The 26,188-nt window shown below is 51.3% G+C and overlaps 1 protein-coding gene across 1 annotated transcript; it reads right to left on the reverse strand.

The window, feature by feature from the left end:
- Nucleotides 1-1,861: 1,861 nt before the first annotated feature.
- Nucleotides 1,862-25,272, reverse strand: LIMD1 (LIM domains containing 1). Its single transcript, XM_032182953.1, has 8 exons — nucleotides 24,057-25,272; nucleotides 18,355-18,456; nucleotides 10,249-10,316; nucleotides 8,950-9,012; nucleotides 7,412-7,542; nucleotides 6,236-6,287; nucleotides 5,472-5,540; nucleotides 1,862-4,548 (listed from the first exon to the last, which is right to left on the reverse strand). Exons 1-8 carry the CDS (start codon nucleotides 25,198-25,200, stop codon nucleotides 4,411-4,413), a joined length of 1,767 nt encoding a protein of 588 aa, XP_032038844.1. The 5' UTR covers nucleotides 25,201-25,272; the 3' UTR covers nucleotides 1,862-4,410.
- Nucleotides 25,273-26,188: the final 916 nt, after the last annotated feature.

Raw genomic sequence — 26,188 nt, forward strand, 5'->3', positions numbered from 1 at the left:
TCCTCCTGACCTCTCCCCGTCCAGCCTCAGGAGATGGGGATGTTGGGCCATGCCCTCCCCAGCCCCGAGCTCCTCCTGTTGGTGTTTATGGATCACAAAAGCAGTCCATTTCAGTGGTCATTTCAAGGCATCCCCAGCTACGTCTCATCTGTGTTAAAATCACTCCAACCTTGATCCAACACACACCTATCACACCTAACACACACTACATATTTATCTCCTTACTGGTTTCACTGGGACTGCCCATGCGCCTGAAGTTTAATGCAGGCAAGGTCTGCCTAAAGGATGGCGGCCGTGTGTTACTCTCCTTTAAGCAAGGACCTGGTTTTGCTGTTGCTGAAAGAATAAAGTGGCAATATCGCTGGGGAAATTCAGAAGTGCAAAAGAGGGAGTGAATACTTTAGGAAGAAAGAGCCTGCAATTCCCCCCAGGGCCATGATTTTTTGGCAGGGAGATACAGAGGTCTCAGCAGACCCAATGCTGAAACCCAGGGATGCTAAATATTTGCCCAGTGCTAATAATCAGCACAAGGAGAAAGCACAGGGAGGTATTTACTCCCCTCTCCATAGGGCCAAAGAGACCCCTGTTGTTGGAATGGCTCAGCAGCCCAGTACCTGCCCAGCTTCACCTCACCTCTGCCGTAACACACTCCACTGCTGGCAAGACTACACCATTTCCAGGCCCAGGAACTATTTGGTTTGTAGAAATAAGATATACCCTCCTCCCCACCCCCAGCTAAATCATTTAACCCCCCAAAAAAGGTTTTCCCAGTCTTAAAAGCGCCCAAGTGGGAGTTGGAAGCTGAAGAGCCACAGCCCTCCGGGTCATCAAATGCCTGTGCCAGGGGAAATGCTGCTCCCTGTGCTCAATGTCAGGGCACATTTGTGAAATCATCTTGGCCCCAAAACACTTCTTGCAATTGGAAATACACAAAAATATCTGCTGCTTCTACAGCTGGGGCTTTTCTTCTGGCTTTTTGCAAAAATCTATTTAAATGAACTTCTGCATTCTAAATAATAGAAACTTAACAGCACGATCTGAACGAGAATCTATTAAATGCTGGCTCCTGAAAGCAAGCTTTAGGGGATTCATTTAAATACCTATTTGCATGTGAGCTACTCATTACCAGCACACAGGGACTTCCAAGCATCCCTTGCTCTGAAACAAGTCAGAAGAACAAGCTGGGGTAGGAATCAAGGACTAGACTAACTTTTCATTGCAGACAGCACATCAGTATCTTGGTAAATAAAAAGGCAAGGTGTGTGTGAACAGCAAAATCCCATGTGAACAAGCTGGGTGACAGGCAGAATTTAACACGTGTTTTCTGAAATTCTTCTGCAGAAGCAGCTTTAAACTGGGACTGTTCTGAATTGCCCAATTATGCTTTAATCTTATTTTCTTGCCAAAATGACCATGGCAGCAGGCCCAGCGAAGTCTCTGAAGCTGCAGCTGAAAAGGGCCTGTCCTGGCTCAACACTTCACCAAGCTGGGAAGCGGGAGCTGGTGTTCAGCACCTTGCACGGTCACCTGAGAGCTACCTGCACGTATTTTAGCTGGGGGGAGCTGCCAGAAGGTGAGGATGTGCAGATGCAAAGATGAGGAGGAAAATCCTGGCTGTGTAGATGCCTCTCCTCCCTTCCTCCCCCGTGGAGCCGCTTCCAGGCAGGCTGCAGGGACAGGGACAAGTGGGGGACACGACATCAACTCTGATAGCCACAGCTTCGGAGAGGAGGCAGGAGTAACACAGGGCTTAAATTAATTGAAATCCCCAAGGATCGAGGCGGTAGACATTAAAACACGTAGGTGAGCAAGGCAGTGCGGTATATGCTTTAGCTTCCAAACCATCAACTCAGACACTCGATTTTCAACAACTTCACATTGTCATTTCCAGCTCTTGGTAAATACACAAAAGGAGAGCATTCACACTTAATAATTTATACAGGACCTCAAAATTGAAAGTAGGACAGCTTTCATTTCCCCGGTGCTGAGGAGTACAGGGTGGCTGACAGGAGTAACAAGACACTGTGCGAAAGCAGAGGCCGAACTTTCCACTGCTTCAGAGGAGGCTCCTGCAAGGTAGCTCGGAGCAAACTGGCTGGTTGAGGCTTTCCACAAAGGAAAATGTTCTTATCTCCCCCTCCCCTCCTTTCCCGCTAATTTTAGGGGTATGGGGAAGGCTGCAAGAGTGAAACAGCAGTTTAAACCGCTGCTTACAGAGAAAAGAATCAGTCCCGCTAGTGTTTTCAGATCTTCTCAAAAGGAAGGCCAGAAAATGTGCATCAGCAGATGCTCCAAAACCGAAGAGCGCTAGCCACGCAGTCGCTGGTCTCTCGGAGACAGTGCAGCACATCGAGCTCAGTGAGGGGAACCGCCTGCCAAGGACTACCTGAATCATTCACCAGGAACGTTCAGCTGGCGTTACTTCCCATCCCAGCACCTTCAGGCAGTCCCAAGATCACCGTCACGTCCTTGGACCACTCCTGGGCCGAGCCGTGATGCAGGCGACAAGCAATACGTACCCACGGACGTCGCCTGCTGGGATGGGGGCACTGGGGAGCCTGCCCTCGTGTGTTTCATTGCACCCGACACAGCACTGGTTATAATGGTTTGTGCCAGCCCCCATCCCTTTGCTACCCAGCACCTGGAGCCCCAATTTAAGGCCGTAGGGAGCTGACGCATTTGGTCCTTCTGGCCTGAAGGGCTGCTTTCAGAATCAGAGGTACTGCTCTGAGAATTAGAGGTACTGCTCCCGCCGAGCGCGTGACACAGTCTGACGACGCGGTGTGTGAAGTTCAAGCATCCGTCTAGCTACATTTGTGCTACGGGAAAAGGTGTATGGTCGAACCACTGCGGGTTCTCAGGATGGGCTCATTTCTGGAGTCTCAGTGCCACTGCTCAGCTAATTTACTGAAGCTCACTAAAGAGACCTTCACCAATGCGATCCAGTCCTCTATCCATCAGAAATGAATTTACATTTCTAGCATGCACACAAGAGGATTTAACTAGTTTTCTACATAGTATGTGTTGGCAAGGGCAGCTGAGGCTCCCAACTGAATCTGAGACTCTAAATTAAAAGCTTTTTCTTAAACAAAAGCTCTGTACCTGGACGTGAGGGGCTGCTCAGCGCTCGTACCTACAGAACATGCACTGCAGGTACACCAGTCACACAGGCAACACACATCGGGGGAGCAGACTGCTTTGACTATGAAGCGAGGGGATTCACAAAGAGAAACAATCTGCCTTCCTGCCTGCTCGACAGAAGAGAAAACAAGGGCCCAACTCTCCAGCCCCTTGCTCAGATAAGCCGGTATTATTCATGTGAGCAAATCTGTTTATACCAGTGGCTGGAAGAATTTGAGTACAGGTTGTGGAGCTGGGCTCTAAATCCCTGTATAACAAAGCCTGCATAACAATCTTGAGTTTGTTCCCAGAACTCTAAATAAGCACCATTATGAAATGGCTTTGTGCTGGGTAAACACCACAGAAGGGAGTGGCCAGGCTGGGGCTGAGCTGTGGGGACAAACTGTGAAAACCTCAGGCAAATGTTTGTATACGGAGAACTTTTTTCCACAGTGAGCTCTACAAGCAAGAACGAAGATGGATTTCCCTGGTGTCTACACTTCCAGCATCCCAACCTTTCCAAATATCATTTGCTGTTCAGGCTCTGACACTGCAGACTGCCCCCTGTGTATTGCAGCAACACGCAAGCAGCAGCCCAGGCCCAAAGTCTCTGGGGTATTTCAGTCCAGCTTGTTCCCAGCTTCTTGTTCTGTTCGAAATGGGATGTCGACCTCCAGCTGCTAGCCAGCACGCCTGGGTTGTGCTTGGAGAGTTGGTGCTTTTACAGCCAGACTTGATACCAGAGTTCAGGGAATTCACTGGAAGGTCTGAGCATGCCACTTTGTGCAGACTCCGTTCTTTTCTTTTCCTAAAGAATTAGTAAGAGAGAGAGTGTCTAAAAACTGGTATTGATAATTTGATGTCCTTCAGGGAATCTGATGAAATGTGCTTGTCAGGAAACACTTCCCAGGAATGTTTCCTGCAGGCAGGCAAGCCAGTTTCTGGCTTTTTAATTGTGCACGGCACGATTTGAGTTCATAGGCATGACAGCAAGTTGTGCTTCCTCTGAAGAGCCTTCCAAAAGGAATCTCCAGATAGCAGAAAAAGGCACGTAAGAGTAGACCAGTCAGCTTAGATAACATGCCACATTCTTGGTCAAGTAGACATAGTTTGATACAGCTGGAACTCACACGCATACAGGCTCTGAGAATCCAGCAAAAATCTCTCATATCCTTTTACAGGAAAACTGCCGATTGCAGAAAAACATGCACAGGAAATCAACTGAGGGTGGGGAGAGGGAGATCACGTAACAAGCCGTCTGTCCGGGCTTCCAGATATCAGCCACGCTGGCTAGTAGTGATGCTGGTACACAGCTGCTGGGGTTGTGCCATTCTCTATGTGTTTCAGGTGACAGGAGTGACAGAGCAAATGTTCATCTAGAGGGTAACAGCGATGCCCGTCTTCGTCGTTCAGCTCCATCCCACAGTCCTGCAAAGAGAGGTCATGCACATTTAATTAGAGCGTGTGTTAATGTCCCAGTGTCAGCTGGGGTCTGGCTTGCAGGAGGATGATGTGACTCTGACAGAAGATACCTCACCAGCAGCTCCTTCCTAATAAGTTCAATATTTGTCATGAGCAGAAAAGCACCTGGGCAGCCTTTTACAAGTCTGTCTTAAGCAGTTTTACTGCAGAAGCTTTATCTCACGGTGAGTTGAGCCCCCACGAATTTTAAACGTGCTTCTGTTTCCTCTCAGGTAGGATTCACCACTTTGCATTAGATTAATTGCTGTCGGACTAATGCACAACTGACCTGCAGAGTCAGGGTTTCTTTCCACTGCATTACAAGCACGACGACAGATGACATCTACGCATTTAATTCACATTACGTAAGGATGAAGGCTCTCCGGAAAGCCCTGCGTGAATGTTTAACAGCTCACATCTCTCAGGATTTTTTGGGCAGCCATATCCTCTCCTCACCCCTGACCACACATTCCTTTCTTTCGTAAGTGAAGGTAACATACACCAGACAGGATCAGTCATCACCTCAGCATTCTTGAACTATCTGACTTGGGGATCAGATGCACTAACGTGATCTGGCGCTCAAGGCTTCTGAAAAGCAGCAATAGAGCCTGACTGCTTCAACACATTTCCTCCATTAACAAATAAAATGCGAAGTTTAAAAGTGACAATTAGTTTTTTGCCCATAACTTTACGGATAGCGAATGAAATCGCCATTGGGACTTTGGTCCTCAAGCTGGAAATTTCTTAGCCATTGATATTAAAGATCACACAGAGGAAGGTTTGAATTGCTCATATACTGTCACTGGAAGGGAGGAGATCTGCTTCCATTTAAAAAATAATAATTATGAACACTATTAAGCACCCAATCCCCTAGAAAGCTGCTGACCTACCTCACAGTGATAGCATTCCACGTGGTAATCCTTGTCCATGGACACAACCCGAATGGTTTCATCAGACCCCTGTAAGCATTCAAGCAAATGAGAAATTACAGAGGATTACAGGAGGATCAGACAAGTGCACTCTGTGGATTGGTTCCTGCAGCAATATGAATGTTGGACAAATGCACTTTGGCTGCTGGCTGGAAACCACAAATAAATCCTGCCACCTACAGTTATTTTTACACCAAAGCTTCATCATCAGTTCACTGCAGATATCCTCTAAAACGTAACGTCACAGATGTAGCATTCTCTCCGTTTACCAGTCAGAGCTACCCCAAAACACGCACTGATGATTTGGTAGTTTCAGTATATCACATTCCTCAGAACTTTACTTTGTTTTTTGAAGAGACCCATCTCCTTAAATATTAACAGGAGTTAGTCCCAGAGCGGTCACATAAAAGTGAGCAAACAAACACCACCAGTGTTTATGTGAAGGAGAGGTATCCCCACATGATACTAACGGCAGAATAATCTTGGCAGGAGATGAATAAAGCAGCCTGGCCCAGAGGGAATAAGCTGCGTTATCAAGCAAAGGAAGGGTCACGTTTCAAGGGCTGTGTATGAGCTTAGGTCAAAAGGCTGTGCTTTGGAGGAAGCAATTGTCTCTCCCCATCCACAGGAACACTCATCTCGACATGGGCTCAACTGTGAAAAAGAGCAAGACCCGAGACACAGCGCTCCCTCCCCAGAGGGGATAAGAAATAAAAAGCTCTCACCTCAGAGGGCAGAATGGGAAGTCCACACGCTGCACACTTTGGAGCTAAAACTCTGCAAAAGAAACAAGAAATTGAAGGCAAGTCATACATCAACATAAAAAGTGAGACCTGCTTGTTCTTGGTGATAAGACAAAAAGCTACAGCCGTAAACAATTGATCCACAGGAATGTTTTATATCCCAAGATCATAAATTAATTTTAGGATTGATTATTTGTAATGCTTGGCACACATTGCTCAGTCAGGCCAAAAAAAAAAAATACCCTGTAAATTTCTTGACTGTTATTAAGAGATCTGAAAGGGAGAATGAGGAGAAACTGAGCAGGACTGGCCAGAGAAAAACAAATTAAGAGAACTGTCTGCCTTGCACTGGGGCAGGAAAGCTCAGAGAAAACACCAAGAGACAGTTCAACACAAGGGACAAGGTTCATCAAGGCCTTATAACACAACGGAGTACAATAAATAAATGAAACTGCAGGGAAATGTGTGTCATTTCAAAGCAACGGTGACACACGGAGGCGATTCTAATCTTAGCACAACACAGAACAATTCCAGGGACTGCTCGAGCAACAATTACTGCCTGTCTGCTCAGAAAACAGGAGCACGGAGCAGCGGATAGCCAAACGGGCACTCAAAACGTATGCTGCTCTAATATTGTAACTACCAGCCAGGAGGGCAGCTCTTCTATTTTAGAGTCTGAGTGACAAGTGATTTTTAAGTGGACTTAGCAGTTGTTTAATTTAAAGCCAGATAAAAAGTTTTCCTTTGCACGTTCAGTGGTGATGTCTAAAAGCGTTCTTTGAAAGCCAAACTCAGCCCTGCAGCTACACAAAAGCAGCTCACGTTGATTTCTCAGCCTTCCTTCGGAGCAGACTGATTCCTTTCATCACTGAACACTTCGTGAGCACTATTTCACACTTACCCTGTGAGACCACTAAACACTCTCTCTGCTTTGTAGAAAGGGCACCTGAAGCCCAGAGGTTAAGTGACTTCCTCAAAGTTACACGGGAATTCGGTGGCAGGGCAAGAAGAGAGACATCAAGAACTTTCTAGTGTCTACCCCCTCCCTCAAACTCCTGGCTTCTAATCCTGTATCTGTTTTACTAATCCTAATTAGCTGAAAAAAATAAATTAAAAGCTTGTTGATGGGATTATAACTGCTGTATATTTTGTCCTTACTTGTGGTAATCTCTGACACAGTAGATTTTGTTTTCAGTGTCTACGGTAAATGGCACACCATCCAGACACTCATTGCAGACCACACATCGGAAGCAACCTGGATGATATGATTTCCCTAGAGCCTGCAGGATCTGCAATAAACCAAGAGACAAGAAAAAAAGTGTGTGAACAGGCAATAAAGGTGAAAATAATACACTCACAGCTTTGCACCAGACAGTGCTGCGTGCTCATCAGCAGGGCTGTGTCGTTTTTCAGGCATCTCTTCTAAAAAATGAGTTAACGGGAACAGAAAGGGCAGCTGGAATCAATACAGATCGCCTGGTTCCAGGGAGCTGAATTATTAGCATGGGTAAGAAAATAATTTATGGAATCTCAGACAAGGTATTTAGCATCACAAAGGATAAAAGTGACAGGACTTCAAGGGAAGAAAATAATTTCTGAAGTCAAACGGTGGAGAATACTTAGCATAATCACAAAGCAATACATACCAGGCCAACAAAAGGCAGTATTTCTTTACATTATCAGTGAGGGGCTGAAACAATTACTACTGCTAGGTTCTAATAACACTTTAGATTTCTAGGAGCTTTGTACTTACTAGTCTGGCCTTCTACTTAACATACATTATGGAAACTGTGTTGAACTCAACAGCTGAAATTCACCTTTATATAAAACAACTTTTCCAATTTTAATGCTTTTCAGTGTAAGTGGGCAAGCAAAGATAATTAACAACAAGCATTAGAAAACCCTGGGAGGAGTGCTGTGAACTAATCACCTAGAAAGCCCTCATTTCTTTCCCACAGCCGTAGTTTTACTCTGCTGGCACTGTGATCATGAGCTTTTCCCCCCTCCAAATCACCCACAACCAAATAGTGCCTGGTGCTGGTTGAAAGCCAGCTGACCCCTCGAGATGTCATCCCCTCTGTGCAAATCCTGAACGGATGGTAACGTGTCAGAAGCTAAGGAGAAATTCTTGCTTCATCAGGGTGTCCACACATCTACTGAACGCTTTTCAAGGACCTGGATGGATCTGAATTGGTTCACACACTCTGGGTCAAACCGACTCCCCAATAATGTCAGCCCTGTGCCTTCCAGCACACACACGAAACTGCGACAAGGCAGCAGCTTCATCCTCACGGTACATGGGAACCCACAGCTTGACTCTAGGAAAAACAGGCTCGGCGCCCCACAGCAAGGGAACACTGCAGAGCCACTGCCCTTTTGCCCAGGATTACACAAACACTGTCCAGGGAAGCCCAAAAAGGGATGAAAGAGCTGAAGGCTCCACTTTTCAACTTGCACTGAAAACAGGATGAGCAAAGTCTCTGTATCACACACAGCAGGGTGCAAGCTTCATATCCTTGCAAAAAAAAAAAAAAAACAACAACAAAAGGCTTAGTGGATTTTCTTTCTGCTACCAATCTCACGCTAGGCAGACCAGCAGATGATAACAACAGTACCAGATATGAAAATGTTTTGCTTTTGATGCATTCTTCTAAGACGCTGTGGGATTTTTTTTTCCTAAAGCAATTATCACTTACCATGTCCATTATCAAATGGCCACAAATGAAACACCTGTCAGCTGACTGCTGGAAACCAGAATACTGCAAGGACAAAAAAGAATTGGCTTAACATTTCACAAGGCTAGTAGAGCATAAGCAACAGCATGATTTGGCGCTATGAAGCTTTTGGCATTATTTGCTTGGCCACTTTTTGCACTCCTTACACCAACTAAACCCTCCACTGTTTGTTTTTTGTTTGTTTGCTTGCTTTTTGTTTTGTTTTTTTAGTATTTGAAACTGTGGATGGGGTCATGGAGAATATTCTACAGACATGAGTGTTTACAAGAAGTATAAGTTCCTGTAACTTTCAAGTCCTAAATTTAAGGTTAATTTAGTATATAAGTAAATACCATAAATGCAAATAAGGCACTTATTCATAAGGCTTACTTCCTTATTTGACCACGTGAGTCTACAATCCAGGAACTTACCTGTATTTACCACATATTCATATCACAACAGCTGCCAAATTCTACCTTTGTTTACACTGTTCTACACCTACTGAAGATTGTCTGAGGTCAGTGGTGTTGTCCCAGCCCTTGCTTACAATCATGTTTTGCCCTGAACATTTTTTTTTTTTTTTTTTTGCTGCCCTTGCTATGATCTAATGGCAAGGAACTGACTGTCATGCACAGAACACACACCTCAGGCATAACACGTCATCTACCTAAGGTTTCAGTCCTGTCTAAATGGTGGAAACATGGAACACTTCAGATGCATTTAACCATTTTTTCCATTTTCAGCCTATGTAAAATATCCTGGTGAGCGCAAAGAAGACTAATCTGTTTCTCTTTGATAGAAATCATTAATCTTCTCCAGTAAGTAGGCAAATATGACTTTTTCAAGTCGCAGTGAAGGCTTAATCTACGAGGGCTTGGGGGGCTTACAGCTTTTTGCATTTTCTGTAGCATCAGGGTCGTGGTGCTTATCTTTACCAGTGAAGGAGAGGACCGTGGAGTTGCTTCACGCTCAGATACACTCAGACAAAACTCACAGAGGGCAAAGATAACCATAAGATGCCCAAGAAAAACAGTTCACTGGAAAAGGAAATTCCCTCATTCGTTCATTCTTCTGTAGCCATTCATCTATCTCTTATCTCCAGGAATGGCAACAGAAGCACACCTTGAAGTAGACATCACTGTGGGCTCTGAATCCTGAAACTGTGGCCACTAGAGCTGTGTGAAATGCAGGCAAAGCTGCCAGGGAGAAAGGCTGTGCATCTCCCACGGAGGCTGAGATGCGACAGCTCTGTGGGAGCACAAGGATCAGCTGTGCGCTTACCAGGAAATCTTCTTCGCAGAACACCTTCCCATTGACAAAATAAAAGGCTTTTCCTCTCAGCTTTCGACCTAAGGAAAAAAAAAAAATAACACAGGGAGAAAAGTCAGCAGAGAGCAGGTAAAAAACATGAGCAAAAACCATGTGCTGAACAGCGGTAACAGGGAAATGATTGGCAGTGAAGGCATCAGAGCAGGGCAGCCATGAGCTGGAGAAGAGCATCTGCCTCCAACACAGGTCCTGCTGGCCTCCAGCCCCACTGACCCCACTTTTCCCTTCACTGGCAGCCTCTGGTGACCGCTGGTTGCTGGATCCCAACAGCAGCCCCGAGCTCCAGGCACGAGGAGGGAGGTTCACAACATGAACATGCTTCACTCCCCTCTCTACCAGTTCATTACTGCAGCTGCCAACTAAAGTCTGAATGTTCAAACATACATTAAAAAAAAAGCATTTTTTTAAAAACCAAATATCCTAATGGAGACATGATGATGTTTTCCAAGAAAGGACTCCACATATGGGCAGGATTTGTATTTACTACAGCTTTAGTGTTTATGCCTCGCGTTCAGTCTGCATTCGGTTCCACATAACTATGGCAACGCTGCTCACGCTGCTGCTCTCCTAAAGGGGGACCTGGAGAAAAAAGGCTAGGCTTTGCTCCTTTGTAAAATGCTGTTTCTGCCTCTTTGCAGCCCCCTTCCCCTGTTGGGGCAGGGGTTTGACATGCAGACCAATGCTGGAGCAGCTCCACTTGTTCTGATTGTCCAAGGGTCCCCAGGTGCATGCCCAGAGGCAGGACCTGGGGGCAGGGCTGGTGACAGGGACTTGCCAGGCACCTGCAGAAGGAGCCAAGCCACTGGGGCCCAGACAGGTCCCACTTGATATGCTGCACGTGGCAAAAATCATTAAAAATACCATCATCGGATGGTTGGTTACAAATGTAGAAAACACCAGGTCTGGAGCTCACCTCTCGGTGCTTTCTGGCACACCCCTGTTTGGCAGCCTTTGACAAATAGTCACGCTGTCTGCAAGGGATTAAGAAGAGGAGGATGCCAAGTGAAGCCACTTCAGCAAACTAAACTCTTTGCTGTTTGCTGGCTACGCCAGAGGGCACTCTCAGGCTGGGAAACAACTCACGGTGCTATGAGGGACATGGGAGGCTCCAGCGCAGCCCAAAAGCTTTCCACTGAGCCCAGGGGGGCGCCCACTGGATGCCACAGGGGCCCTAAACATGCCTCTCCGGCACACTCATCGTTTCCTACTAATCTCTGCAGGAGACCACTGTGTTACCCAAAGGTGAGAGATGTCTGAAACGCAGCCCCGCTAAACCACAGCGCTCGGTTTAGAAAAGAGAAAGAGAAATGCTTCACTTTGGTTTTAAAGCACGTGGTAGCGTGGGCTCTGCTGATTTTCCCAGGTGCCTTTCTACCTGTATGCAACGTCTCCTTAAAGCCAAACTGGCAACGGTGAGGAAAAAACATGCAGGGAGCCACACAACGTGGACATTGCTTTGGACAACAGCCCTGGCTGGTGCAGGAGCGGTGCCCGTCCCAGCAGAGGGGGTGAAGCTGGGATCGCTGCCACCTTGCCATTCCTCCACGGTGACAAAAAAGCCTTTACTGGGCTTTCTGCACCCGGTATATTTTTAACCCCGTGACATTAGCAGGTGCAGACTGATGGCAACAGACCTTCAGGGACGCCACCACAGCCGGTGCGCCAGCTCCTGCTGTATGCTAATCCAGCAAAGAAATGAACCTCTTTAAAAAATCCTTTATATTTGGCTGTTGGTTTTATGTAGGCCCATGAAGAAGAGGTGCTAACACCAAGAGCACTTTGAGGAGAGAAGGGCAGGATGATATAATTAGTTTCTTTAGGGACCAGGTGAACATTTTGACTTATTTTTAGCTCCTCTCCTCTCCACAACTATCTTTTCTTTAAGCCCCTGGCAGAAAGCTGAAAGGAAATTTGCCAAAACAAAAAGGAAATTTGCCAAAAAAGTGAGCATTGCACAGCAATGTCCAATGTCCCCAGGCTCCTCTGGCAACACAAATGTGCATGGGACAGTGCCTGACACGAAAAATGTCCCTCTCACCAGGGACACTCCTGACCGTGGGCCTGCAGGGCTTGGCGCAGGCCGTGCTCCAGCACAGGCTGTGTCACTTCACTGAGAGGAAGTATCAGGAACTTAAGCGGCTTCTACAGAACCACAGATTGATGATTACTTTGTTTAAATATGCATCGCTTCAAATATGCATCACAGTGACTGCAGAGACAACGTCCTTCGGTAAACCCAGGAGTGTTAATGCATGGCCTGCCACTTCCAGGATCAGCTGCTCTAATACATGTCTTGAATTGCCAGCTCCCGACTGCATTTCGCTTTCACTTCACCCTCAATCTAGCTCATCTGAAAAAAAATCATACGGTTACGATTCTCTGGCATTTCAATCCTTTTGTCTTCACTCATCGCTACACGATTTCACGCCCCCTCCCCTGACAGGAAGTTTGGGCCGCGCGTTTTTACGTAGTGCTCATCGTCTGCCCGATCCACCCCACTGTGGGGCTGTCAGGATGGCCTCACGGTCATTTAAACACCAGTTTCAGAATATTTCAAGCTTAGTCACTGGTGCCTTCATGCTAAAATGAACTCTATTTGCTTAGCAGCTGATCACAAGCACAAGGGTACAAGGCCATGTCCAGATCCCAGGGCTCGGTGGCGATGTACCAAGGACCTTGCTTCTCTTATCTGGGAGATCCCTGTGGTATCTGGACAGAGCTGGGCAGGAATCCCTCCAGACTGGCTCCCGGGGTCCTTTTCACACTGCCCTGAGCCTCTGTCATTACAAAAATCAGCCCCCCTCACGGTGCCACAGCTATGAGGTACATGTGGGCACATGTAGAGACCCAGCACAGGAGTCCCTGCTGCCCACCAAGCACAAGATCCACGGGTCCCCAGCTGGCACGTGCTTTTTTTGGGGCCTTCTGTGCGTAGTGACTTTGCTGACACACAGGCTGGCGTCCTGCCGTGTGTGGCAAACCAGGCAGAGCACCAGAGAGCTCTCATTAATTTCTGGACGTTTCTGTCGGCCACCATCAGAGTCAGATGCAGCAGCGAATCTGACACAAACATCAGTATTTCCTGTCCACTCTGAAACTGGGGCTGTGAGAAAGGGTTACTCAGGCCTGTACATACTCCAGATGAGGTCTGCTCAGCTGAGATCAACAGGCAGATAACCCAGTTCAGATCAAAGGCTTGGTGAAACTGCGGGCAGGACGTGATCTCTCTCAGAAGAAACTGCACTGAGACAGCAGCCCTGCTACCACCAGTCTCTCGGCTACATCAGCTGGACTGTAAAATTGCAGAACACCCTCCATGCTATCAGAAAACACTTGAGATAGTAAAAACAAAACTCAGAGAAAAGAAATCTGGGGCCCGAAAGCCAAAAGCATGTGCTGGCACATGCAGCAGCAGGTTAGCCGCCACCAACGGCAAAGCAACCGCAGGTGAAGGCAGAAATGGCTCTTCAAAGGGAAACTGCAAAACCACAGCAAGCCGTGTAACTGAGCAACACCTCTTCACTGCTGGTGGCAAACCCAGCAGCTCCCAGGCAGGTACACTCACCCTGGGACAAGCAGTGTTATCGTCTCAGACTCCCTGCCCCAGTATCGGTCGCTCTCTGCCCTGGGAACAGCGGCTGTGCTCACCAAAATGTACAAACCAGGCCGTGCTCAGAGCTGTCCTCCTGCCCCATCATCACCAAAATGCTCCAACACGGCGAGGAAGAGGGAGCTGGGGCAGCCCCTGCCTCCTGAGCAGCGTCCCCCGTGAGATGCAGCCGGGACCTCTTAAAATCATAGAGCAGCCTGGGCTGGAAGGGACCTCGAAAGGTCATTAGGTCCAACCTTTCAGGGGAAAAGGGAGCCTGGATGAGGTATCCAGCACCTTGTTCAACTGCATCTACATCTTCACAGCACAATTAATCTTATGCCCCTTCTTAACAAAAAAGCAGTATTTTGAAAATCACTTTAAAAACAAAAGCACCAGAAAGATTAGAAATATTGAAGAAATATTAAAAATTAAAGGATTCAGCTCTTTTTCCTCATTTTGTCCTTACAGTTTCAGACCTACAGCCATCAAAACACCTGCACCTGAGACAAACCTCCAGGCTTACTCATAAAGCCCTGACTGCTTCTGCTAGGTGTGAGCTGGACATGTACCTCTTCAGCAGGGGTATCAACTGAGGACGCCTGCACCACGCCAAAACCCTTCAGCTCAGACCTGAAAGGGGTACTGCCCTGTGACCAGGCCAGGAGAGGAACAGGAGAGAAGCGTTGCCCTACCATGGAAGCTGCCCCGATGTTTCTCATCAGGGAAACAAGAAGAGAAGAGTATGCATGCATGTGCTGAGGGGGAACCCCCTAGACAAGGCTGTCTGCCCATCTGCCTGGGGTTAGGCTGCACTTGCTTGTGGCATTATTTACTGGTCCCAATAAAAACCGTGGCCTGGTTGTTCCAGGAATTATACACCGGTACAGGGCATGCTTACACAAGGTAATGAGCCCAAAGGCACCAAGAGCAGCATAGCTCTAAGTAGTTGTGTGTTATAATCGCTCCAGCATGACTAATTAGCTCAAGCAGAGGGCTACGCTCGCAGTTAAACTGCCCGATACCTTAGCTACCTCGTTTAGTAAATGACCCTTGATACCTTTACACACAACTACATTGTGAAATAGATTTTTAAAAAGATCCCCACAGGGTAGCAGCCAGCCAGAGAGCAGCCAGCTCGTGCTATTTCAGACTCTGCCACTGGGACAGCCGCCTGTTACCCTTACACACACATCAGCATTAATCTGAGATTAAAAAAAAAAAAAAAGTCATGGAGACATGTCAAAGGTCGCCTCCTGTAAGCTGGCCAACGTGCCAGATTTCCACCTCTTTGTACCCAGGGGTCACAATCTGGGCCTCGCGTGGGTCCTGCTGCTGCAGGTTGCTGTCACACCACCTTGCAATCAGTTCTTTCTTCCTGACTTCCGTCCTCGCCTACTGATTTCCTTCGTAGTCATCTCTGACACTTCCCTTGCACTTTTTTAGCTTTCAGGTTTCCCCTGAGGACCAAGCGGCGCGAGCACAAGACCCATGTGCTCTCGAGTGTGCTGGCAGCAGGGCTAGAGGTCTGTTTTCCAGGCAGGGATAAGCCTGCCCGAGTCCTAGAGGGAAATGCTAAAACAACAGGTTAAAGGATGCTATCTAATTAAATCCATATCATTTGTAAGGCCAGATACTGGCCCACACTGGTTAAATAACAGATGTCAACAGCTGGAAATACCTCTGAGTTTTGGTGTCCTAAGGAGGCGTAGGCTAGTGATTACACAGAGATGTGGAAGGTTAATGTGTAACCAACCATTTGATAAGAAAAAATGTTTGTCTAACAAGCAGAGAAAAAAACAAGCTGCGAGCAGACACCTGAAGCTCGCAGCAAACAGCTGGAGGACTTTCGAGGACTTTTTTTGAGCCTACTTTCATGGCCTTTGTGTAAGGCAGCAATTATTTATTACTGGAGCGGCAAAGAGAGCCCGCATTTTTTCCTCCCTCTCTCCCCTCTCCAGAAAGCTCCCCTGTTTGTGTGTCTGCCCTGTAACAAACAACAAGATAAACGAGACATTTATGCCAAAGCAATCACTCCAAATCTGTTGTTTTGACCTCTAAGCCAAATTTTCTGCATTACATGCCAGTGGCTCAGATAATACAGAACATTTTTGTCCCGACAACTGAACCCTGTAACGAATGCACAGCTCTGCTCCACCAATTGCTCTCCCCAACCATTTCTCTCTGAACACAGGCTGTCGGGACACAGGGGGTGCAGGGAATTCGGCACCACGAGGTACCAGCAACCCCAAAGCCCTTCAGACCCTCTCAGCTTTCTGTATCTGGGAACCCAGCGCACCATTTGGACACGACTCCAAGCACGAACAAAATTAGAAATCCTTACTAAAATGAAAACAGCAAGACAGCGGATATAAATATCTGGAGGACAATATGCTTTACCTTAATAGGTAATTTTGTGCTATTTATTGGGGGGGAGATATTCAGCGTTCTACCAGAGCACGGATTTTAGGGCTGAAATCACGAGCAACCTTGACTTCTCAAAGACAGTGTGCTCTGGATGCTGTCCAAGATGAACTTCGCTCGACCTTAAAAAAGCACAGCCTCCCCACTTACTTTTCAGATAGAAAGCAGAGTTTCCACACACGCTGCTCGAGACGTGCTTTGCAGCTAGACAGGCGATGCTGTCCAGACAAACATGTATTTTTCTGGCAGTTAAAACAAATCCCAACACATTTACCCCGGCGGTAGCGTGGTGCGGACCACAGGACGCCTGCAAAGGGGCGCGTGCTGGGGACAGACCCGCAGGCGCTTTGTCCACGGTGGAAATCACCTCAGCTTGAGAAAAAGGGTCACGTTATGCTCTAGGTGATGCTCACGGAGCCATGTGCCCCCATTTTTGCAGAAATGCCCCTGGGGCAGTGTGTTAAGCCAGCCTCACCCACTGAGAGTCACCTGCTGAGAGGTTACTGGGAGGGGAAGCGGGCCGGTGCCACGGCTGAAACACATCAACAGCATTTACAGGCAGCACAGAGCCTTTCTCTCCACTCAGATGTCGCTGGGAAGACTCGCAGGAGATGCTAGCCAGCGAGTGCAGCTGCCCAAGCAACAAGTGAACACGGGGACTGAGCACCGGCGGGCGGCAGCGAGCGCTGAGGCCGGAAAGAGGAGAACAGCGCTCGCAGAACCGTGCAGCATTTGAAGTACATTTCCTCTTCTCTTTTACCAGCAAATCGCCCGGGAGCAGGGAGGGAAGGGGAGAAGTCATTTCCTTGATCTGCATACTATGGGCCTTTCTGTTATTGTTTGCCTGCCGGGGGCTGGGCTGGGAAGGAAAGAAGCGAACACATCCCTGAAGGCACAGCGCGCATCTGGTGAGCAACCTGGTGGATTTCTCAAGTCTGCTTCTCTCTGGGTTTCGGACATTAATGAAGAAGGTTTTTTGTTCCACAACGTTCACATGAGAAAAATATTCCCGTCCAGCCCCCGCGGCGGACAACCACTGCTGCCTGAAAGGATGTGTAAAAGGGCTCCCTCTGACCACTGGTCACACGCAGGCTTTTTCTCTTGCGGGGCTGTACTGTGTTTTCTGCAGTGTATTTCCGAAGCACCAGTTGCACAGCTGTAATTTTAGAAATTTAAGACAGCTTGAACCTGCTGCTGGATTATTTTTAACGGGAGCACTGCAAGGAAGGGCAGTTCAGAGGCTGCCTGTACGGGGAGGGAGAAAGGTCCCTGAAGCAAAGCCCAGCTGCAGCCAGGGATCCTCTCCGCAGGAGAAGATTTCCAATTAGAAGAGAGGACAAAAGAGCAAGCTGCAGGCTTCTGAGCCTTTAGGAAGCTGCCATCCTGTGCAAACACCCCTCTTTCTTTTCAGTCTTCCTGCCTTCAGCCAGTGCTCCGCTGCAAACCCAGGTGAGGTGCCGGGCAGCTGGGGAGCCAGCGGAGCTCAAGATTCAGCTGCTATTAAAAAGCTCACACATCTTGCTGTATTTATTCCCACTTTACAGCTCCAAATAAAACACTAGCCTTTACAGCCCTGATGAGTTTACAATTCTAAATGCACCACAAACAAAACAAAACAAAACAAAAACTGTAAAAGTCCCTCTTGGAAAACCAAAGCGATGCACGCAGATGGATTAGTATTATTTTTGCTGCCGCCGCAGATGTAGCCGCATCCCTAAAAATACGCTACCAGCTCCGGGGCTAGGCATAACAAAACAGAAAAACCACGGCCTCACAAAACAACCTCTCCCCAGCAGAAAGCAGAAGGCAGACCCAATCCCCAGCATCTTTCCTACGTGCCTTGCGAGAAGCTCTTCACAAACAAACAGGCAGCAGCACCACAAAGACACACAGCTGCGGCAGCCTCCATCTGGCAGACAAGTGAACGACCGCATCCTCCTTTGTTTTTTTGTTTTGTTTTTTTTTTTTTCCCCTTAAATCAGAAAAACGTTGAGGCAGAGGAATTTGTCAGAGGGCAGAGCTCGAGCAGGCGTGGGGTTACTTACTGCAGGCCCCGCAGGTGAAGCAGCCGTCGTGGTAGAGGTTGCCCATGGCCTGGCAAGCCTGGTTTGCTCCGTACACCCCTTTGCTGCACTTCACGCAGGTTCCTGCAAGAGACGGAGGGCAAGAGAGGTCAGAAGCAGGGTTTGGGCGCCCGTACCCCAGGGAATGCTGCTAATGGAGGCCGCCGTGACCATCCAGGCTGCAGGGCCAAGGCCTTCTGCAAAAACCAAACTGCAGAGCAGGCACAAAGCCCTCGCTCTGCTCCGCAGCGGCCCCGAGGGTGGGACTCCCCCTCCGGGACCTCATCCTGCTGGAGATCCTTAGTCACGCTGTGGTTAGCAGAGCCTCCCTGCTTTCGGGGTACCGCAAGCTCCGGAGTCATTGGAAAGGGCCGGTCAGAGCTGGGCAGGGAACCAAGGCAGGCAGGAAAGCGCTGGAAAGTGACTCCCCGTGCTGGCAGCACGGCGCTGGCAGCCCCGCTTTGGTTAGCCATCTCGGCCTGTAGCAGAGAGCTGCGGCCACCAGCTCGCATGTGCAGGGATCAAAACGCTCCAGAAGCCTCTGCAATCACTCACGTTTGCTGAAGAGGAGGCAGCTGCTGCTCCCAGATGGGCTTTGTGCACCGCAGCGCTGGCACTTGAGCTGCTCCCAGCCCTGCTGTGCCCACAGCCCGAGCACACAGCGACAAAACCCCCAGGGAGGCTGCAGGGGGTGAGGAGTTGCTCGGCTTTGGCCAAATGGGACCTCAGCTGAAAGCCTGGCGTGGCTGCAGGCCCCCAACACACACACGTGGGCACCACGTCTGTCAAACTGGCTGGTTCTTCTCGGGCCACGCAGATTTATCTCAGTGATTTATCGAAACCAGCATTTTGAGAAAACGAACGGGATGGGGAATGAAAGATGAGCTGAACCACACCGGCATTACCAAAAAATAAAAATAAAGAGACGAAATAAGAAAAATTTGGCTTTACACATGCTCGTGCTCTGTCCCAAACGTGCAGTCGCCCAGCACAAAAGCGAAGGGCTAGCTCCCCAAATCCCCCCCTGACAGGGGGAGGTAAAGGCAAGGGATGGAAGGGGCTGTAAAACAAGGCGGTGATGCCGCCGGCGAAAAATACATCACGTTAAATTAATTGCCCCGCTGTGTAATAACCAGCCACACTATAAATATTTATAGATGTCCCACGGCAAGGCTGACAGCTGAATCACGGCACCGTGGCAAGGCTGCGTGGAGTTTGTTACACGTCCACTTGTACCTGCTACTTCCTAAAAGCCGATTACACCCTGGTAGTGACTGGAATCACAACAGCCAGCCTTGGCATCTTCCAAGTACAATGCTCTGCTGTAATTTTAGCAACATCCTTTGGGGGAAAAGAGGCGATTCTTAGTACTTTGTCCCCCTTGGTTTCTTTCTGCCGCCACGGCTCGCTCCCTGCTGCCAGGACGGCCCCGTTTCTCCAGCTCCAGCTTGGAGGAGCACGGCAGGTCATGGCACACCCCTGCCCTGCTCTGACCAACCGCAGCAGCTCTGCGTGGTTTTCTTGGCATAGGGCAATTTTTGCCTACAAACACCATCAGGCCTCGTTCGGCGTTATTAGGGCATCATGTTTTTTTTTTTCTTTCCTGCAGCCAGAGGACACTGAGCCTGAGGAACCGCGGGTGCACAGCACCGGTGAATTCACACTCGAGTGCCCCGGCAGAATGGCAGCCGGAGCCGGGAAGGGCGAGGGATGCGAGCTGCTGACTGCAGTCCAATTTCTGCTGCTCGGGCAGCTCGGCCCCGGGGCAACAAAGAAACCTCTGTTCCCCGCTGCGTCACGCGGCGTCAGGTGACGGGGGAGCCTTGGGGCGCAGCGGGGACCGCGCACGGGCCGGGGGGGGCTGTGTCCCCGCGTCCCCACGCTGGGTGGCATTGCCACCACCCACAATCAGCTGCCAACCCGGCAGGCCCAGCAGGCCAGGAGCGTTGTTATTGCATCCTGAACTTGCTAAAAACTCCCAGCAAGGAATGGTGAATTGAATGGCAGCATTTCCCATTGCGGGTGGCTGTGATTTATTTCCTCGTGCCAGGCGTCGTCGGTCTACGCACCGGGAATGCCGCGGGGTTGGTTTTATCCCCCTCTTCTCAGCAGCGTCCAGGATAGCCAAGCTTTCCTACACGTGTTCCTGGTCAGGTTTCCTAGAAATGCTGGTGAAGTCCGGAAGGCCAAATGCGACAGTGTGCTGTGTCAGTGGGAGCGACAGGAGAATGAAATGTCCTGGTGCATCAGCCCCGGGTTAGCTCATCTCATCCAGGAATGGCTCAGAAGAGCAAGTCCATCCCACTCCTTTCGCTTACACCTTTCCCTCGCCAGTCTGATCCTTCTCCATCAGAGGCAGCTGTGTGTTTACTTTCGCAGTTAAATTCCCCCCGGTTTGGCAAGCTCTCCACCCCTGCTCCCAGGAGGCTGGATTCGTGCTGAAGGACTCCCGCTTGCATTTGGGAGAAGCCTCCGAGCCCGCATGTAAACACCTCCGGTGTCATCTTTCCTGTCTGCCCAGGCATGCACGCAGCTAATCCCGAAACGCGCCTGGCTGCCCTGGGGCTCCAAACCAGCTTCTCTCTCACCTTGCTCCCACCTCACGCTCCAACAGGGAGGAGGGCGCTCACGAAGCCTTTCAGTGTTTCCCACCCCCCAATTTGTTCTGTAAGTACCAATTCCTTGAGGCACACACGCACTTTTCAGAGACCATCCACTGAAAAGGAGTCCACCAGGCCACATCCATCACGATGCTCTCGGTTCTGCTGCTTTTACCCCCGATGCCAGCTCCCTGTGGCTCACCTCACCCGGTCAGTTCCATGTTCAGTGTGACGGGGACGTGGCCTCCCCACACACCTTGGTATGTTGCCATCACCTGCCCCAGACGCTGGCTTCAAGGAGATCTGGAGTCCTGTGCACCCACCCCTCTGAAGAGGGGCATCCCAGGCAGACACTCACCTGCTCGGTTCCTCGCTGCGAGGTGAGCTCGGTGACCTGCACACACACCAATCCATGCGCTGAGATCCTTCCAGCCTTCCTTGCTCCACCACGACTCCCCTCCTCCTGCCTCCTCCTCCTCCTCTTCGCCGCAGCCGTGGGTCGTGCTGTTCTCCCAGCAGCAGGCAGGGAGGAACGTGCCCGCCAGTGCCCAGTGGCAACGATGCTGCTGTAAATCAAACCTTGGGAAAAGGCTCATTTTAACCTGAAACTCTCCTCTCCGCAGCACTGAAGTTATCCTTGTGGCCTGTGACACACGCCGGGGCACTGCTGTCAGCAGCATTTGGTGAAGCCTGCAGGTGTGGACTGCCTCAGAGTTCAATGACTTGTGCTTCCTGCAGTGATAAAATGCAAATTTCACCACGCGTAAGACTTCGAAAGAGTGCCAGCGGCCTTCGGGCTGATTATACCCATCCATACTCGCTGGGGGTCCAGGTCTCCACAGGGTTTCAAAGACTGGGCGACAGCTTTGCTTCTGCGGAGGGGAAAAGAAACCTGCTGGCTTCATCAGGTCTTCTCTGCCGTTCTGCTGGGAAGCGTCCCGGTATTCTGCAGAATGAGATGCCTGGGCCCTCCGAAAATACCTGCAGCACATCAGCGCGGCGGAAGGAAGGAAGTTGGATCTTAACACCTCACAGATATTTCGAGTCAGAAAGCCGTTTGTGAGCATTGCTTAGAAACGCTCTTGGTAACTGTAGATGGTCTGTCAGATCGAGATCTCCATCTAGCTTTAGGAGATAAGCCCTGGTAAAACCACGGGGCTGCACCTTGCACCTCCACAAGCATCCCTCCGTGCCTGCAGATTGTGGAACTGCTCTGAACCCCAGGGTTTGCTGAAACAAGAGAGGCTCCACAAAGCTCTACTTCTTCCTCTGCCAGGCTCTCATCTTCTCATTTCTCACCCTCCCGCTCCTGCCTTTCTCCTCTTTCACGCACCATGCGCCAGGAACACATCCAAACACCTTGCTGGGAAGCAGGCAGCTCCGCTCCTTCCCCTCCCCAGGCCTCAGCGGGGTCACCAGCAGGACCCGCCGTGTTGCCAGCGGTACTACTCCCTCCCTCACTACAAGTTTCCTGCGAGATAAAAGCCTTCCCCTGGCGCTACCACCTATTTCGCCACACAAATGTAAAAATAAATCCAGCCTCCAATTACACCCGCCTGCTTTCTCACCTCCTTTCCACGCAGGTTGTGCAGTAGGTGCGACCCAGCTGCTTTGCTGGCAACCAGCAAACCTCCCCATTTTTGCACCCCGTCTCCCACAGGGTTTCTCTCCCAGCCCAAGCTCTCGATCGGCTCCTCTCCAGCAGCGCTCAGCACTCCTGAGGTAGGGTCCCGAGCTCAGCCAAGCGGCACGCTCGATCTCGAATACTAAGACAAACAATCGCAGCAAAAGCCCTCTGCAGGCGAGGACCAGCACTCGATGCCAAGAAACACATTTTATTATGCAATTTGCAACTAAACACTTTGTGGTCCCTTCAGCTATGTCCACGAAGCTCGGCGCCAAGCCCACGCGTACCGCGGCTCCTGCACGCGCAGAGCTCCGCCGAGCCACCCTGCTCGCTGCCCGAGCCGCACTCGGTTCCTCTGCACCGGGCTGGAGCCTCTAATCTGTTCCTGCTTCTGCTTTTGTGTCCGTGGACCGAAAGTGGTGAGGGAAACACAAACGAGAGCTGCTCCTGTTACTCGTTACATGAGCAGCAGCGCTTTCGGTGGCTCCAGCACAAGCAACACCAGGTCCCCTGTTCCTAGAGACAAAGGGCTGGACTTGCTCCTTTGCTGTTAAATCACAAAGAGCAGCAGGGAGAAAGGCAATGCTGTTCTTCTCCTTTTTGCTGTCCTGTGGTACTACATCGGTTTGGTGGTACGTTTCTATGCTCATGCTGATATCCCTGGGTGTAAGCGGTCTCTTCCCATTGCAAAGCACCTCTGGTGATGGGCTGCACTACCTGTGGACCCGACATCTCGGTCTGCAAGTCGTCTGCTTTTCCAAAATACCTGTGATCCAATGAATTGGTTGGAGAGCCAACAAAGGCTGACACCCGGGGGCAAGGGAAATCCTGGTGACTTCGGGAAGCCACCGACCTTCCCAGCCCCAAGCACCTTCTCTCCATGAGATCCCACAGGCGCGCACAGCCAGCTCCTGCAAATCCCACTCCGGCTGCAGCTCCCTCGCAGGTCGCACAGCCCAGGGCCACCGCAGCCTCTCTGTGCAGCCACACCTGGGGATCTTTTGGGGCGAGCACCACCGAGCAAAGAGCCTCCTTTGGGCTCAGCTGCCTTCTCCAGTCCTGCAGATCACGTAGGTGTGATGCTGTCCCACTCTTCAGGAGACTACCTTTCCATCCAGTTGGAGAATCGTGAGTGTTGTGGAGAAAAGCACCTCCTGGGATGGACGCACCACAAGGCACTGCTGCAGTTCATGCCCAGCACTGTCCTCCCCAAAGCTGCGACCCTACCTGTGCTTAAAATTTAAGGGTTAAGAAACAAGCAGCGTAGGAAGAAGAGCTTCCAGTACCTGTGATAAGTAATGATCACATAAAAAAAGAATGACAACAACAGAAAAAGCACAACCCACAAGCAGTACCTGTGAAACACAACCCCGAAGGCGTGAACACCGCAAGGACACCCGCCGAGGAAGCACGGTGACACCGACCCACGGGTGATGTCCTTCCGCAGCGGCACTTACCGAAGTAGTCGGCCTTGGGCCGCGCGTCCATCTCCTGCTCCAGGCGCTGGGTGAGCGCCTCCAGCTTCAGCTCCGCCGCGGACGGCCCCGGCTCCTGCTGCGGAAGGAGGGTCTGGCAGGGCAGCTTGACCTTGGCCGCGCCGGAGCCCTCCTGGTGCCCGCCGTCGGGATGGAGGCCGCCCATGCTCTCCTTGAACGGCGGCTTCGGTGCGTCAGAAGTCAATGGCCCATGCGCCGCTGCCGGGTGCGAGGAGCCCAGCTCGGGGCCGCCGTTGGCCCGGTGGTTGTGGCCGTGGGCTACGAAGTGGCCGGTGGGGCCTGGGTGGGCGCCAGCTTGCTGGTAGTCCACGCCGGGAGCGGAGCTGGCTGGAAAAGCCCGCTGGCCACCCTGGAACCACAGCTGGCCGCCGTCCGCAGCCGGCCCATCCGCACCGGCCCGTGGACCGCAGGGCTCAGCAAGGGCTGAAAACCCCGCAGCAGGCTGTGCCAGGGGAGCCGAAAACGAGGAGGAGCGGTGCTGGGGTACGGCCACTGGGACTCCATCCTCACGCCCGGCCGAGGGTGCCGGGGCGCTGCGCACGTGCGAGAAGGACGAGGACCTCTGCCCGGCCGGCTTCGGCTCCCGGCCCCAGCCGCCCCGCCGGCCCTCGCCCCCGTTCTCCTGGGGGTCTCCGCGGGGCTCCGCTTCCCAGCCCCGCCGCCCCGCCGGGGCGCCACCGTCCCCCGCAGAGGGTGTGGGGAAAGCCCTGCAGGAGCCTGGCCGGCTGCAGCCGGGACCCTCGGCCACCATTTGGGGCTGGGGGCCGGTGGCAGAGGCCAAGGGTGGCTTGGCACCGCCGCCGCCCCCCGGCTGGGCAGCGCGGGGTGCCGGCATGCCGGGCCGTGGCTGCGGGGTGCCCGAGCCGGCCCCGCCGTTGAGCGAGGCGGCTGCCAGCAGCATCTCCTCCTGCTGCTGCTGCTGCTGCTGCTGCTGGAGGTGGATCTTGGCCATCTTGGTGGCGAAGACCCGGCGGGTCTCCTCGAACTCGGGGTTGTTGCCGGCCGCTCTGTCCACCCGAAAGAGCCCGTCCTTGGAGGCCTCGTACATGTTGAGGTCCTCGATGAACTTGCTGGCCTCCAGGCCCAGGTCGTCGTACTTGTCCATCTTGCCCGGCAGAAGAAGTATGGTGGTTTATTTTTTTTTCTTCCCTTTCTTTTCTTTTTTTTTTTTTTCTTCTTTTTTTTTTGTCTTTTTTTCCCCCCTCTGCCCGCGGAGCTGCCGCCGGGGGGGGGGGGGTAAGGCACCGCAGCACGGCGGGGCCGGGGGAGCCGGGGGCTGGGGGCTGCGTGTGGCGGCGGGGCCGGGGCTGTGCCCCCGCTGCCTCCCGGTCCCTGCCGGTCCCTGCCGGTCCCTCCCGCCGCTGCCGGCCCGTCCCAGGCGGCGGGGACGGAGGCGGGGGCCGGGGCGGAGCCGGGGGGCGGCCCCGAGGAGCTGCAGCCCGCAGCGGGACCGAGGGGGGCGCTGCCGGCGGCGGGAGGAGGAGGAGGGGGAGGAAGGTTGGGGGCTGTGAGGAGGGAGAGCCCCGTCCCTCACCTCCTGTGCCCGCTGCCTCTTGTCTTGGCGCAGGGCACCGTGCACAAGAGCCTGGCTCCGTCCTCTGCACCTCCCTTCAAGTGTTTAGAAACTGCTGAGATCCCCCTGAGCCTCCTCGTCCCCATCTCCTGGTAGCGGAGCTGAGGGTTCACGTGGCTCACAAAGGCATCCGAGCAATTTTAACAGGGGAGCGGTGACAAACACACGCTGAGGGCGGTGCAGGGAGCGGGCAGCTCCACCAGGCAGGCAGCAGTGTGTTTGTGCAAAGACCTCATGAAAGTCACAAGCACCAACACAACTTCAAGCACCAAATGCCTGCACACAGCCCAGTGCAGGTGGCGTGCCCACAGAGCCAAACCACGCCACTGTGAAACTCTCACACTACAAAAATGTGTCTTTTTAGAGAGGGACGAGCTGGCCCCGGAGGCCAACGTTGTGTAGATGAGGCGAGGGCACCACACCGCATCCCCCGGAGCACTTGGCCGCCTCCAGCAGCGATAAAGCAGAGCCCTGGGCTGCCAGGGAAATAGTTTGCATTCCTGGGGCCAGGGCTGCAGGA

Source organism: Aythya fuligula, chromosome 2 (assembly GCF_009819795.1).
Source record: "Aythya fuligula isolate bAytFul2 chromosome 2, bAytFul2.pri, whole genome shotgun sequence".
Classification (NCBI taxonomy): domain Eukaryota; kingdom Metazoa; phylum Chordata; class Aves; order Anseriformes; family Anatidae; genus Aythya; species Aythya fuligula.

What these genes read in the sequence shown, in the direction of transcription:
- LIMD1 (XM_032182953.1), bottom strand. Translation starts at nt 25,200, where the DNA reads ATGGACAAGTACGACGACCTGGGCCTGGAGGCCAGCAAGTTCATCGAG. An exon ending in TCTGCGAAGAAGATTTCCTG is followed by an intron (nt 9,013 to 10,248) that starts GTAAGCGCACAG and finishes TTGTCCTTGCAG; the next exon opens with TATTCTGGTTTCCAGCAGTC. An exon ending in TGGAATGCTATCACTGTGAG is followed by an intron (nt 4,549 to 5,471) that starts GTAGGTCAGCAG and finishes CTCTCTTTGCAG; the next exon opens with GACTGTGGGATGGAGCTGAA.